This window comes from Lonchura striata, chromosome 17, assembly GCF_050655825.1.
Source record: "Lonchura striata isolate lonStrDom1 chromosome 17, ASM5065582v1, whole genome shotgun sequence".
Taxonomy (NCBI): domain Eukaryota; kingdom Metazoa; phylum Chordata; class Aves; order Passeriformes; family Estrildidae; genus Lonchura; species Lonchura striata.
Window position 1 is genome coordinate 4,594,373 of NC_140719.1, and position 14,957 is coordinate 4,609,329.

General features: G+C 48.4%; 1 protein-coding gene across 2 annotated transcripts in view; it reads right to left on the reverse strand.

The window, feature by feature from the left end:
• ASTN2 (astrotactin 2) overlaps positions 1 to 14,957 on the reverse strand; it is a 335,047-nt gene that overhangs the window by 266,156 nt on the left and 53,934 nt on the right. For both annotated transcript variants that reach the window (XR_014958795.1, XM_021551387.3), the window contains exon 2: positions 11,862 to 12,049. Coding sequence is in view for 1 of the 2 variants with exons in the window: in XM_021551387.3 (XP_021407062.2) it covers positions 11,862 to 12,049 (188 nt within the window). In the remaining variant the exon portion in view is untranslated. The remainder of the gene's footprint in view (positions 1 to 11,861; positions 12,050 to 14,957) is intronic.

Here is a 14,957-nt window from a genome sequence, read left to right on the forward strand (position 1 = left end):
GACAGCCAGAGCAGGAGCTGGGCTCTGTGGCAGGGGCAGTTCAAGTACACCCAGAATCACAGAATGACCAGGCTGGAAGAGACCTTCCAGATCATCGAATCCAACCCAGCCCCAGCCCCTTAACTCAACCCTGGCACCCAGAGCCACATCCAGGCTTTGTTAAACACACCCAGGGATGGGGACTCCACCACCTCCCCAGGCAGACATTCCAGAACTTCATCACTCTGTGAAAAACTGTTTCCTAATATCCAACCTGAATTTCCCTTGAGAAATAGAAGAAAAGGAGAATCACAGCATTCATCCCAGCACAAGCCACCAGTGTGCCAGGTGGCTTTGTAGGAAAGGGTGGCCCCCACAAGGGATGCCTCAAGGCAAGGTCAAAGTAGCCCTCAAAGGGGAAACTAAAATCTGTGAATCCAACCAGCATGATCAGTCCAAACATGCACAGACAACTGATTCTCGAGGTGTTTGGTGCAAAACAGGATCAAAGAAAAAATAAATAAATAAATAAATAAAAAGGTGGCTGTGGTGTCACAGGGTTTTGGAGCTGCAGGCAGTGACAGCACCAGCCTCTCCCTGCAGTTCATGCAAGGTGGGCAGAAAAACTTTCATTTTCCACCATTCCCAGCCAGGGAGGGAACAGCCACATCCACAAACACATCCACCTCCATCTTCACCTCCCTTCCAGAACCTCAGCCTAAGGCACCAGCCTTGCTTGATAACCAAACCCTCACCACACACAGCCCAGAGACATCTCACAGCTTGTCCCAGGGAATCCTCAGCACTGCTTCAGCCACTTCCTGGAGCTGCTGGCTCATTCCTGTTTGTTTCCATGGCTCTAAGCAGTCACTGCTTTGTTTGCAGTTTGTAAACAAGCCCCTTCCCTACCCACCCCTGCACCAGGGATGGCTGGCAGCCACCAAGCCATCCTCACCCCACCCTCCCAAACCCCAATATTCATCCCTCAGCACATCCCAGCTCTCACCCCACCCTCCCAAACCCCCAATATTCATCCCTCAGCACATCCCAGCTCTGTGAGGAGATAAAGGACCAATGTCCAAGGGGACAAAGATGTGTCTGAACCCCCCTGGGAGGGTGTGGGGGACAGTGTGCAAGCGCCACACACCCCAAATCCCCATCACGAGGAAGAGCAGTGGGAGAAGCAGCTGCCCTGAGCCATCCCGAGGTCCCAGACACCCCGAGGATGCAGGGTGGGATCAGATCCTTGGTACCCAGCTCAGTCTTCACCTGCCTGGCCAAGCTGCATCCCACCACTGGGACGAGCTGGGAGAGTCATTCATTTTGATCATTCATTTCTGAGGCAGAGGAAGGCTGGCAGCCTCAGTGCTGCCCTGAATGATGATGGAACTCTTGGAAATGCCAAGTGAAACCTGCAGCTTAATCGTGGTGAGAGACTCCTTTTGGGGCACACCCCAGCACCCTCCAGGCAGACATTCCCCACTGCAACTTCCCACTCCCAGCACTGTTCCCTGCCTGTCCCTTTACTCCTGCATTACCCAACCCACCCCAGCCTCTGCAGAATGATGCTCCACAGTTGCCAAATAAGCAGCAAGATTCAACACTGGGGCTGTTGTTTGTTCCCCCAACAACTGCTGCTCCCACCAGGCTGGTTTCACCCTGAGCCCAAGTTTGGTGCAGTGAGGAAATCCACAGCCAGGGCAGCAGGAAAGCTCAAAATTGCCCGAGGAATGGCTGCTGAGGAGCTGCTGCTCAGCTCCAGCTCTGGGAAGAGAAATGGAATTTAGCCTGACACTGCTAAAGCATCAGTGGTTTTGCTGCCATCCACCTGGCAGGGTTCCTCCCCTGCCATCTGAATAAAGAGTGGTCTCCTCTCCCCTGAGGAGCTAAAAAATAGGCAGCTAGAAAGGAAAGCCACCAGTTTTCCTGTTGGATGAAGGGAAACACAATTAAAAAAATATCCAATACTTAAAGTCCAAGTGCATCCCAGCAGGGCTGGGGTTGATGTTCCTGCTCACTCCCTCTCCAGCCACTGCATAAACCCAGCCCCAGAAGGACCCACCTGAGGCAAGCCCAGCCAGTCAACCAGCTCCCTTCAGAAACAGTTCTTTCCCTGCAGTTTTATAGAATTGGCTTTTACCAATAAGCACAATTCCATTTTTTTCCTCTCTCCCTTTTTCCTTTGCTGCACACCGTGAGACTTCATGACAAGGCTCCTGCTTGGAGCTGGCAGAGACCTTTTCAAAGCTGAAACAGAGCTCGTTCCCCCTCACCCTGGGGATGGGGGAGGTGGAGTGGGAGCAGCGACAGGTAAAAATAACCAGACTTGGCCTGATGTTGCTCTCAATTATGTCAGTGGGAATTCTGCCCAAATTCCAAAGCAGCAAGACCCAGACACACAGAGAAAGTGCTCTGCTCTATGAGCAGCCTAACGATGGCCAGAGAAAATCATGGAGACATTGGAATCTGAGGTATTGATGATTCTGAGATTTTAGAAAGTCTCTGTCTGTCAGCCCCACTGCCAAAGCAGAAGCCATAATTGGTCTGTGCTGGTTTCCAGGTTGTTTATTCTGTTTATCTCTCACATGTTCTGCTGCCCTGCCCAGCTCTGTCCTGCAGGGCAGCGTGTGGGGCTCTGCCCTCAGTGGGATGTTACAAACATTAAATACCAGAAACTCCCTGGGCTGGATTTACAAGAACGTGCCAATATCTGTCACCTACGTTGGACAGTGTGTCCCCAGCCTGAACCAACAGAAAAATGCCAACACCACAGTGAGACATGGAGGGCATGAAGAAGGAGAAAAAGGACAAGACACACCCAATTTCCTCCATCTTGTCCCCTTTGGACCCCTCATCTAGAATCCTAAAATTTTACTTTTGCACCCATGCCACACTTAATTATCACTTATATCAAACACTCAGAGCTGATAATTCATCCTGTAAGATTGAAAACTCTTTTCCATGGCCAGAGATCACAGACAGTGTCTCTGGGGGCTCTGTCCAGGGGGGTTCCTGACCCCTGCCAGGGTCCCAGGGCAGCCAGAGGGAAGCCCTGGATTCCCACAGATGTGATTCCTGCTGGTGGGAGCCTGAGCATCCCTGCCCCGGGGCCAGGCACTGCAGAGGCTGCAGGCACTCAGAGGGTGATGATCAGACCCACAGCACCACATCTCCCCTGCTCCAGGCACAGTTACTCCACACAGAGCCTGGAAAGGTTTTTTTTTTCCAGGAAGGGTTTATCTGCTCAGACAGTTTCACATCAGCTGAAACTAAAGTGTAAGTGGTTTTTGGGAGGATAGAGAAAGTGTTGAAGAGTAGAAACATTTAATTCTGACACTTCCCTGAACAAAAAGCGCTCTGCCTTTTCACGGCATCACAGTGTCTTGTGAAACCAAGTCCAATTTATTTTTAAGTGGGGAAAAAAAGGAAAGCCCAAACTGAGAACAAATATATTTCCGGGGACAAATATGATATTGCATTTCATCCTGTCATTAACACTTTACTCCCATCTTCAGAATTCACCAATCAAATGAGAATTCAGCCTTTTGTGGTGTTGTAATGGAACATCTTTCACAGCCACCCTGAAGCTGTTCTGCATGAGCTTGGGCACAGTTCACCTTCACACGAGCCAGCGCCTGACACCAACAACTCCTGAAGGGATGCAAACATTTCCAGCTCACATTCAAACACGAGTAACAACTGAGAGGAGAGAGAACTGCAGACAACACAAGGTTTGAAAGAAAAAAAAAAAAAAAATAAAAAGCATTTTGGCTGCTTGTCTGAAGACCAGCCCAGCTTTCAAGCCCACATGGATGTGAGAGCTGGGTGAGGCTCCTCGCCCTGGGTCGGAGCCCATATTGTATCAACAGAAATATGGGAATTACAATATTCCTGCTGGGACTGAATAGAATCAGGTGTCCCACAGCACAGCCTCACCAGTGAGGACACAACACCCTACACCCTGCCAGCATTCCCAGGAAAACACTCTGCATTGTGAGGTACAACCTCAGAGCCAGGGGCCACCCACACCCATCACTGGAGAAGGCAGCATCCACAGGAATTTTCCTGGAATAACATTTCCTGACAATTTTAATGCCATATGTACTTTGGAGCCTGGCAGTTTAAAGCAATTAGATCCAGGCTGGGAGCTGAAAAGTATTTCTGTGTTTACATCAATGTTTCAAAGGTACCAATCCAGTACTCCCAGCACTTTACACACAGGATTAGCACACGGCTCCCACGTGGAATTGCTCTCTCCAGGAGCCCAGCAGCTCGGTGAGAAGCAACCTGTGGAGGAGAGGGATGGAAACCAGGAGCTGAGGCAGAGCCACCCCACTGAAGCCTGGATTTCCATCTGCTTGTCCCACACTGGCGGAAAAAAAAAAACACCACCAAAAGGTCAGGCACCAGCTACACCCTGCAGTGCTGTGGATGTGAGTATTTTTCCCAGACAGATGGTGGGAAGGGGAAGAATGAGGAGGAGGAAGGAAGGGAACAAGTTCAAGACAAGCCTCTGAGATCAGCAAACTGATAAAAATACTCTGTCAGTGCTGCTGGCAGCAGAGGGACCCAGCCTGGGGGCGAAGGCAGGCACAGAGCTGTCCCACCCTGTGCCACGCTGCTCTGGTGCTCCTCACCCCACTCCCAAAATCTTCCCTCTGGCGTTTTTTTCCTTCACCTCTTCACAACTTCAGCATCCTCCTTCCCAGCTCACACTGGCCACTTTTCCAACGGGAGTTTTTACTTTTTTACTTTTTCCCTTCCGTGCTTGATTCTCCACACGTCGGGGCTGGGGAAATCTCCTCAGGCTGCAAATCCCTCCCACGCCTTCGATGCCATCTGCAAAAGCCAAACCCCTTCCCATGGCTGCCTTTCCCCCCAGTACCAACTTCAATTGCTCTGGGGATGATGAGATGAGAAAGTTAAGTTTGCTGCTCAGTTCAGATGAACTGAGAGTATTTATTCAGCTTTCCTTTATCAGAGATGCAAATCAAATACTCCAGTTACATATTTTAACACAGTGGGGTGGAAAAAGTCTGATGGAGAGAAAGCCATAAAGGGTCTAATGTATTCACTGGAGCTAAGGTGGAAAACAGAGAGACTGGTGAGAAATTATTAGCATAACAGGTGCCATTGTCACAGAAGTGACAATTTGAAGACAAATCCCCCCAAAATTAATTCCCTAAATATCAGAGCACATAATTAACTACATTTAGTCCCTGTTTTATACAGGCTCTGCAAAGGAGAGTGGAGAGGAGGGGGAAGGTGGATGAAAGAGGTTCCTTCTCCCAGACAGCAAGAAGTTGGTTAATGGCACATTAAAATGGAAATGGAACTTGAAGCCAAAGCATGTCCCATCCTGGGAAAGAGAAGATGCCACCACAGTGTCAGGGTGAGAGGAGTGGGACTTCCTTCCAGCATGGACCTGCAACAACTCCTCTGTGCAGCAGTTCCAGTGCTCCTGCATGACTGGTGGCTTCAGCTCCCAGCTGGGCTGAGCTCCAGTGACCTGAGCCACAGAGCCTGACAGCACTGAGCCCCTCTGAGCCAGCACAGACCCACCAGTCCCTCTGGCCACCCTGAAGAAGCCCAGGAAAGAACCGAGGGCCACTGTCACACTACGACATGAAATATCTCACGCACTCACTCTAAGATGCAAAAGAACAAAAGGAGCAAATTTTATTCCTGACCTCACAATAGATAGAATTCCAAAGTGACAGTGGATTGGAGGATGAAATTGCCACCTCTCCAACCACACTGGTCAAACAGTCCATCAATTCACTCCTCCCACAAAGAAGAATGCAAAACAATAATTATTTACATGAACAGTGTGTGAAAAACTCCAGTAGAAATTTGTAAACATCAAAAGGCATAGAAAACTTCTAAAAAGAACTTTAAAACTTTTACAGAACCAGAGTAACAGGCCACCTACAGCAGCATGGGGAGGATTGGTGAAGGTCTGAGGGTTGCTTGGTTTGCCATCAGCAGGGAGCCTGCAGCATCCATCCCCACCCCAGGGATTTGGGGATGCTTAGTCCACCTCCACATCAGGGTGGGCATGATTCTCACACAGGGACGTGCTGAACCCAGGGGTTTTACAGCTTTTCTTTTAGGTTTTGTTTTTGAATAAAAACAGCTCATTGGAGATCAATTTAGCCTTTTAATACCTTTCAGATAAGAAAATCTGCTGCAGCAGCAATTCTCTCCCTATCTTAATTAATTTCTAAACACATCACAAGCTGGAAGTGCATGTTTGATGAATCTGGTTGACCTCCTGGTGCAGAAATGATGACACAGATGTTGTGCCTTCTTCACTACCTCATTACTCATGTCACACCAGGGTTTTTTTCTCCCACTGAGCTGGCTGACAGGAGCTCCAGTGCTGCCATCAGCAAGAGAAGCTGCAAGGAGCCAGAGGAAGGCCTGAGCAATGTTCTGCAGCTCTGGAGAAGCCAGCAGAAAGTGGGTATTAAAAATAAAAAATAGTAATTTTTTTTAAAAAAGCAGCCTGATGAGGTCTGGTCACCTTTTACTCCAGACACTTTAATGGTCCCTTGCATGGTGATGGCATGAGATGAAGCAAGACTTTTCCTCACGACCACTCTCCAAAAAGCCAGCTTATTTCTGCTGGAGCAGAGGCAGCACAGAGCAGGATTCTAAACCTCCCAGCATGCAGGGATGGTCCTGGCTCTGGTATCCCACAGCAAGACTTTTACTGGCATCACTCACAAGAGAGGTCTCAGGGTCTGGGTGTCCAGGTGACCCCGAGAGTGAAAGTCCTCATTTCCCAGCCTGCACGGCCAAAGAAGGAGTCTCAAATGCACAGGGTCAGCTTCTCAAGGTGGTTTATTTTCCCTTATCTATAACATTCTTTCTCTGACCTGCTGAGTTCTGTCCAGCAGGTCAGCCATGGCATTCTGTCTTCCCTCTGGGCAATGATTACATTTTATACTAAAAACTATGTGTGCTATGTTTACAATAATATGCCAATATAATTTATGTTGGACAGTGTGCCTGTACCTTAAACCAACAGAAAAGTGTCACCATCACAGCAAGACATGGAGGGCAAGGAGAAGGAGAAGGTCAGGAAACACCCAAATCCCTCCATCTTGACCCCTTGAACCCCATTATAAAAAGCCCCAAAATTCTACTTTTTCGTCTGTGTTAATTTAACTACCACACTACTCAAACCCTTGTGGCTTTGTAATTCCTCATACAAAGTTGACATTTTTTTCCACGGGCTAAAATGGAAGCCACAGGTGTTTTTGACTTCATGCCAAGGTCTCTGAACCCCCTGCCAGGGTCTGGAGCCAGACAGGGCAGCCAGAGGGATGTGCTGGGTTCCCACAGAGAGGAAATCCCATCAAACCACCAGCAGCACAGGATGGGGCTTTGCATCCTCTTCCCAAACCTGCATCCCAGCACTGACAGGGTGCAGTGGCCCTGCTGATGCCTGATCAAAGGGTCAGTGCAGATGTAAAACCTGTCTGTCCCACCCAGACCCACCCTTCCACCCCTCAGAGCCTGACAAACAACCCCACTTTGGCCAAAGCCTCCAGACACGGCCCAGGGCTGGATTTAGCACCACACAAAACAATAATTAAACTGGGACATGAGGCGTGGGGAACAACAAAAAAATAAATCTCTCATATGTTTTGTTAAATTCAGCAATTTACAAGGCTGGAATAATTAGTGGTTTAAAATGTTTTGACACAAGCAGCCCCAATAATCATGATAAATCATATCAGGCATATGCCCAGATCCTTGAAGTGACAGATGACAAACAGAGCAGTGACAAGATGCTCCATCACGCAGGGAATCATTGAGTTAATGGAAGAATTATTGCTTCTGAAATCCACTCTAGTCCCATTGTGGGGAACATTCCAATTTATCAAAGCCAAATGAACATTAATTGCTGCAGCCTGGTAAGTTTTCGAGCTGCTGTGACCTTCATTGAATTTTAATCCAAAACAGATAAGATTTACTTCCACACAACAGGAAACAACACAATTAAACCCGAATGACAGCTGAGATTATGGTGAAAAAACACAACAGGCATAATGACAAAAATATTGATTCCTTTCTACTTGACACTGTGCTTAAAAAACGGTAAATAAATAAAATCTTGCATTTGCATATTTGCTTTTCCTTTCCCTTTATTCCTTCTTTTCATTTGGGAGACAAATTTCAGACGCTCAAGCCAAGAGGAAATGGGTGGCAGAGAGTAATGGAGACTGAATTCCCTTTAACTGCAGTAATTAATGTTATGTCTCATTGGGGAGAGATTAAGAAAAAACAGTTAGGAAAGGAAAAAAAATAAAAATTAAGTATTATCTTGCTGTCAAAGATGCCCTTGAGCTCAGCAAGGAAGGTGTGAAGAGGGGCACAGGCAGTCAGTGCTTTGCAGGGATGGTGGCCACAGGGACAACGGGCCATGGACACTTTCCTGCTGCACTGGAAGCAAACCAATCCCAGACCAGAAAGCCATGGACTGACAGCCAGAACCACTGGAAGGAGGAATAAACCCAGGATTTGCACCTCCCTGGAGCCCCCAGGCAGCACAGAGGGGGTCTTGGGTTTAGAGGCAGGCCATCAACACCTTCAAAAATCCAACCAGCTCCTGGCTTGGAGATGTCTCACTGCCCAATAACTGTGCCAAGTGCTCCCTAAGAGAGGGATTAACCAGATCCTCCAGGAAAACCTTCCCCAGCTGCTACAAATCACCTGGAGCATGAGGACAGAGGTAAGAAGAAGCGTTAGAGCCACTTAAAGGAGGTGAAGGAAGCACTTTGCCATGGCCCCTGCTGTCCCCTGGGGAGGGATGCTGGGCTGATGATGGACAGGGCACACAAAGCCTGAATGCCAAGGCAGCACTGGGCTGGTCTGGAATTCTGTCCCTAGCAGTGATATGGTTTAGTTCCTAGAAAGCACAGAGGAGACACTGGCTTTGTGGTAGGAAGAGGAAGGAAAAGAATTTGGGAAGCTGGGAAGGAGGACACAGGCTGTATCCCCAGGCAAAAGGGATGTGGACATAGAGAGGGTGTGGGGACAGGAGGGGGACCCAGGGCTCCCCTGTGCTGAGCACAACACAGCCAGGGAACCCCACTGGGGTAGGAGGGCTCAGGTGATGGGGGCCTGTGGGAGCCCAGCACATCCCTCTGGCTGCCCTGGCTGGCTCCAGACCCTGGCAGGGGGCTCAGAGACCCTGGCAAGAAGTCAAAAACACCTGTGGCTTCCATTTTAGCCCGTGGAAAAAACTGCCAACTCTGCATGAAGAATTATAAGCCACAAGGGTTTGAGTAATGTGATATTTGAATTAACACAGGGTGAAAAAGTAGAATTTTTGGGCTTTTTAGAATGTAGTTCAGAGGGTCAAGATGGAGGGATTTGGGCATGTCCTGGCCTTCTTCTCTTTCTTATTGACCTCCATGTTTTGGTGTGATGGTGACACTTTTCTATTGGTTTAAGGTACAGACACATGGTCCAACATAAATGATAGATATTGTCACATTATTGTAAACATAGTACACGTAATTTCTGATACAAAATATAAACACCACCTGAGGTGGTATGCAGAGTGCCATGGCCTCGTTGCTAGACAGACCTCAGCAGGTCAGAGAAAGAATGTTATAGATAAGGAAAAATAAGCAACCTTGAGAAGCCGACCCTATGCATTCAGACTCTTTCTTTGGCTGCACGGGCTGGGAAACAAGGACTTTGACACTCTTGGGGTCATTCCCAGCACCACAGACCCTGTGAGGGGCCCTCTGGGATGCGCTCCAGCTGGGGTCAAGAAAGGAAATAAAGGAGTGGGAAAGCAGCCTGGGGACCTGGGTGAAATATTACACCCAAGAAACAAATAGCTGTGCCCACTTTATTTCCCCTACAGAACTCCATGAGGCCTCAAGGAAGGGGAAAAAAAAAATCAACAAACCAACAAAACAGAATCATCTTTGCTAGTAACTCAAAACTTGGCTTGGGTTCACTCAAAAATTTAATGAACCTTCTGAAAAATATGGGCAAAGTTTCAAGCCTGTGCTGCAATCCTGACCCAGGAGAGGGATCTGCAGGGCTCCTGCCTCCCCAGGGACACATGTGCAGCCCAAACCCAGATCCATGTCCAGGACCTCAGCTCCTGCTGCAGGGAATGTCAGGATTTATAAAGACAGTGGAATTACAGCTGAATGTGTGTGGCAGGAACACCTCCTCTCCTGTCCTGTTGCTTTTGCAGAAGGGGAGAGAGGTACAGGGCAGGAATGAACGCACAGAAAAGCCATGGGTGCTCCCACACCACTGGCAAAGCACATCTTTCCTGGCTAAAGTGGGATTAGAGGCCAAACCCATTCCTGTGACATTCCTGTGACCTGGCCAGCAATGCTGTCAGCTCCATCCTCAGCACCACTGCTCCCCCATTCCGAGGTGCAGCAAAAGAAGGCTCTGGCCAGGAGCTTCTCAAAGGAACTTTCCAAGCATCGTGTCATTACAATTATCTCCTGTATTTTAGAGTTCACCTTCAGCAAGGGCTGAGGACCAGGGCTGAATCTCTCCCTACTACAGAAAATCTGCATTTCAAGCAGGAATGAGCAGGCTGCAGAGAAAGTGTCACCCCACAGACACAGGACAATTCTCCAGGGCTCAGCCAAACAATCCCATACTCAAACCTCCTGCCAGGAATGGAGCTTTAGACACCCACACATGCTGTGCTATTTTTCTTTCTTTGTTGACTCTCACTTATATTTTCAGGTTCATTTTCCAAGTACGCAGTTCTAACCCTTTTCCCCTCTCCAATGCCCCATCCCATTGACAATTTCATCAGGACATAAAAACATTCCCTATCTAACACAGTAAGATGCAGCCCCCAAATCCTTTCCCTTCTGTCATCCAGCATCTTATCTTGCCCAACAACCTTAATGCAGAACCTCTCTCCTTTCTCACATGCATTCAGTGCCAGATATAAAGCCCCACTGATAAGACACAAAAAAAACCAGATTTAAGTTGTAAAAGCCAAATAGCTGCTTGTTCAAATAAGAAAAGAAAATTAAAAATAAAGGATTTGTGCAGCCATTGTCTGTGTTCCTCCTTCCAAAGCTAAGGACAGAGCTGTGGAGATGACCCAGATTCTAGAGATGAGCAGGTTCACCTTCTGCAGAGGGTCATCCTGGTGGGATCCTCAGCCCTTAAAAGACTTTCTTTGGCAAATGAACGTCATGCATGCACCCTGGATATATCAACCTAACTTCTTTTCTTCTGTATCTTATCCCAATGGCACTGAAGGGACAATACACTGAATCCCATTTTACAGATGGAGCTCTAAAGCACCGAGGAACCATGGACCAGATCCAAACACGTAGGCAACCACCTCATATGATACTGAAACTTTAAAAGGCAACACAGCACATAAACAGTGCATTATTAAAAGGTCACAAACACCCCAGATGGAGACATTCAAAGCACTGGATCATCTTTTTACTTTTAGGTCAGGCTTGTCCTTTGCAAGAAATGCTGCAGCCCTTACTCACTTCAAAGATCAACTTCAGCTTCAGAATTAAATGGCCAAGCCCAAAATCTTCCTTTTGTACAATGCCCAAACACAAAGATCAAGCAGAAATATTCCACTGACACTTACAGACAGGAGGAACTACAAGGATCATTCTTACCCTCCCAACAGCTTCTTCCCCACACTCTTTTGCTTTAACATTCTCAGAAGACCAAGTGCTCTATTTTTCTTTTTCCTGGCCCATTCAAACACATCTCTCCCATTCTGGAGACCCAGGCAAGAAGGGACACAAACATCTACAAACCAGACTCACCACCCTGCTCCCCATCCCCTCCTCCAAGGGGGTCCCTCCATCCCCTCGGATGCCACCAGAGCTGGGACTCACCATGACTGAGATATGAAGAATGTGCATCTGCTCCTCCACGATCTCCGAGGGCTCCTGGAGGCTGGGTGGGGTGGCCCTGGAGAGCTGCTCAGCGCTGCTCATGGACACGTGGAAGTACAGGGTGCCATTCTCCAGCCACTGCTGCTTCCAGTGCACCAGCGAAATGTCCGACACGGTCCCCGACATCTCTGCAGAGACACAACGCACAGCTCAGGGTCAGTTTTCCCCATGATGCCCAAAGATGTTATTCTAAATGTTCAAAGAAATTGGGACTTTTGAGTCTTAGCCCCAGAACTGACTCTATTTAATTTTAGCCTTTACCTGCTACTTCTCTTATATATGAACAGAAACGTTTTTCTTCCTTAATAAAAATCAAGGGGCTACAGACTGCCTGGGGATTTCTAGAATAGGAAGGCAAGAACAGTTAAATCACACAGGATACCCTAAACCTCCTGTGGCTTTTCCAGGAAACAGGCTGGAAGAAGCTCCCAGGGGAGCTGCAGCCAAGCCCAAGGGAGTTCCATGGCTCAGGGAGGCCACACGTGCCAGACAGGGCAGGCTGCAGACACCAGTACACACATTGCTGGCATTTACAATGGAAACCTCCCTTCCAGCTGTGAGGCAGCACTGTATTTAACAGGGACACTCTCAGCACAGAATGTGAGCTCCAGCAGCAAGGGAAAGCCTCCAGGCTTGACAAATATCTATTGACATTGGAGCTGCACCTATCAGTCACCTTCTGCTGGTTTTCCACTCCTGATTCACTGCACGGGCACCCTGGCAGCCAGGATTACAGCACACACCACCAGCTCTCCCTGACCTAGGGCACTGCACTGAGCTGGGGTTTGGAGAACCCAAAGGGCACCCCCAGACCTGCAGACCCTGTGGAGGCAGCAGCTCCCAGCCTCAGCTGCAGCCCCTGCGTGGGTCAGGAGCACTGACAGCTCCACAGCTGCCCAGCACGTTGCACACGATCTCTGCAGAGAACGGGTTTGGCACTTGGGCAGCTGAATCAAAACCAAAAAAAAACCCAAAAATACTAGCACAAAATGAGCCAAAATATTTCTCCTTCCACCACATCTTTTTTGTGTTTGTTTTTCCATTTCCAGTATAAGCAATGGGAAGCAAGACAGAGCTTAGTCACTGGGCCCACAATTTTAGCAGCTTTGAGGAAGACCCAAATTTAATTCCCTCCTATTTGGGAAGAGACCAGCTCTGACAGACCCTGACCCGCTGTCTGCAGGTGTGCCTGCCCCTGAGCAGTCAGGATCACAGGCTCAGGTACTCCTGGGACCACAGTGGGAACAGAGACAAGGTTCTCCTCCTCCTCCACCTTGGCTGCAGAGGGTCAGTGGGAAGGAGAGCGCTTCCTCTGGGGGCAAAGCAGCCAGGGAATGCTGGTGGCATTTTGCATTTTATTACCCTGAGCCCAGCTGGCCAAAAGCACATCCGCTTCCAGCTGCCAGTGGAGGGGAAGGAAGGAACAAGCCCGGCTGAGGCTGTCCTGAGGAGCCACCTACACTTTGCAGGACATAATGCTTCAACAAGACACTTGGGAGGTGAGCAGCCACTTAGGCACTTGCACTTCTACAAACCCATGTCCCAGCCCAACAAAAAAAACTCTCAATCCTTCAGGAACAGTTCTTCTCACCCCTGAAATCATATTTTCCAGCAGCAAGCTCCTGACTTCCCAAAGTGGATCAAAAGAGAGCCAACCAAGCTCTCGTGGAGAAGACCCCACCACACCACAGGTCCTGCAGGGCTGAGGGCAGGGCCAAATCCACCCCATTACTGCCAGATCCCTGATTCAGCACCTCGCTGGTGACACTCCAGAGCCACCACCATGTCACCTTAGTCTCACCAGAGGGGTTTGCTCACTGCCTCTGCCCCCCAGCACTGCACCTTCCTTATCCCCAACCCCTGTGCACACCTGAGCACTCAACAGAGCCAAACAGCTCCTGACCACACCTGGATCCATCCAGAGCTCACACCTGTGCTTGGAAAGGGATGCAGGAGCTCCCTGTCACATCCCTGTCACTGCCCTGACATCCTGCTAAGGACCCTTCTCTCCTCTGACAGCAAACCAGCAGCAAGAGGGTGTTGTTTGTACTCTGGAAATTGTAAATCACAGCAGCCCTGCAGCTCCTTCGAGAGCTGGAACCTCATGGAAGGAATCCTATGTCTCTCCCCTCCAAACAAGGCTCAAGCAGGAGGTTTCTTATAGCAGTAAAAATAAGAATAAAATGAGAGAAATAGCAAGGCTGCCTAATTGAAGTCGTCTTCCCAGCAATACTTCAAAGGTCTGTACTGAAAAGCATCTCCTTGTCTAATTAAAATCAAAACAAATGCTACTTTTAGGAGCAAAAGCACTCACTCAGCTTTGCAGCAAAAATCCAAGACCATCCACAGAGGCAAACAGGCCATGGAAGAGCAGGAAAGCATCAAGAGAAAGACTTTGTTATGCAAAGCCATCATCTTAATTCTATCCAGAGGGACAGTCACCCACAGGAGGGGATGATTTGCAGTATTACACACTCATCACACACATATCCTGCAGCAGACCTTTCCTGAAGAGCTCAGGAGGGAGGTTATATCACCCAGCCCACAGCACAGACCACGTGGATGCCACCAGGACCCCACTGCTGCAGTTCCAAAGGCTACATCAAATTAGGGAAGCAAGGAAAAAACCTCCAGGGTCAACCTTTCTTCATTTTTTTCCCTTACACACACATTTTTGCATGGGATGTTTAAAAGGATCACAGAGAACATTTCCCAGGAGTTCTGAAATATAGGCAATTTTTTGGATTTTAGCCTAGACTGAAGATAAGCCTGTTTCATTTTCAAAAGGTCTCTTCCAAAAGTAGAAACTTCAATTTAACATTCATTTCACAATTTTAAGCAAACCCAGCAGCCAGGAAATTTGTGACAAACACGGACTTGCCAAGGCTGGGTATCCATTCCCACACACTCATAAACACTTGTGTGCTTGAGCTTTCATTTCAGGGCACCTGATAACTACCCCAGGACACCATGAGCCTTCAATCAGTTTGCCACTCACAATAAAAATAATTCTAAAAAAGGCTTTTTCAAGCCCTG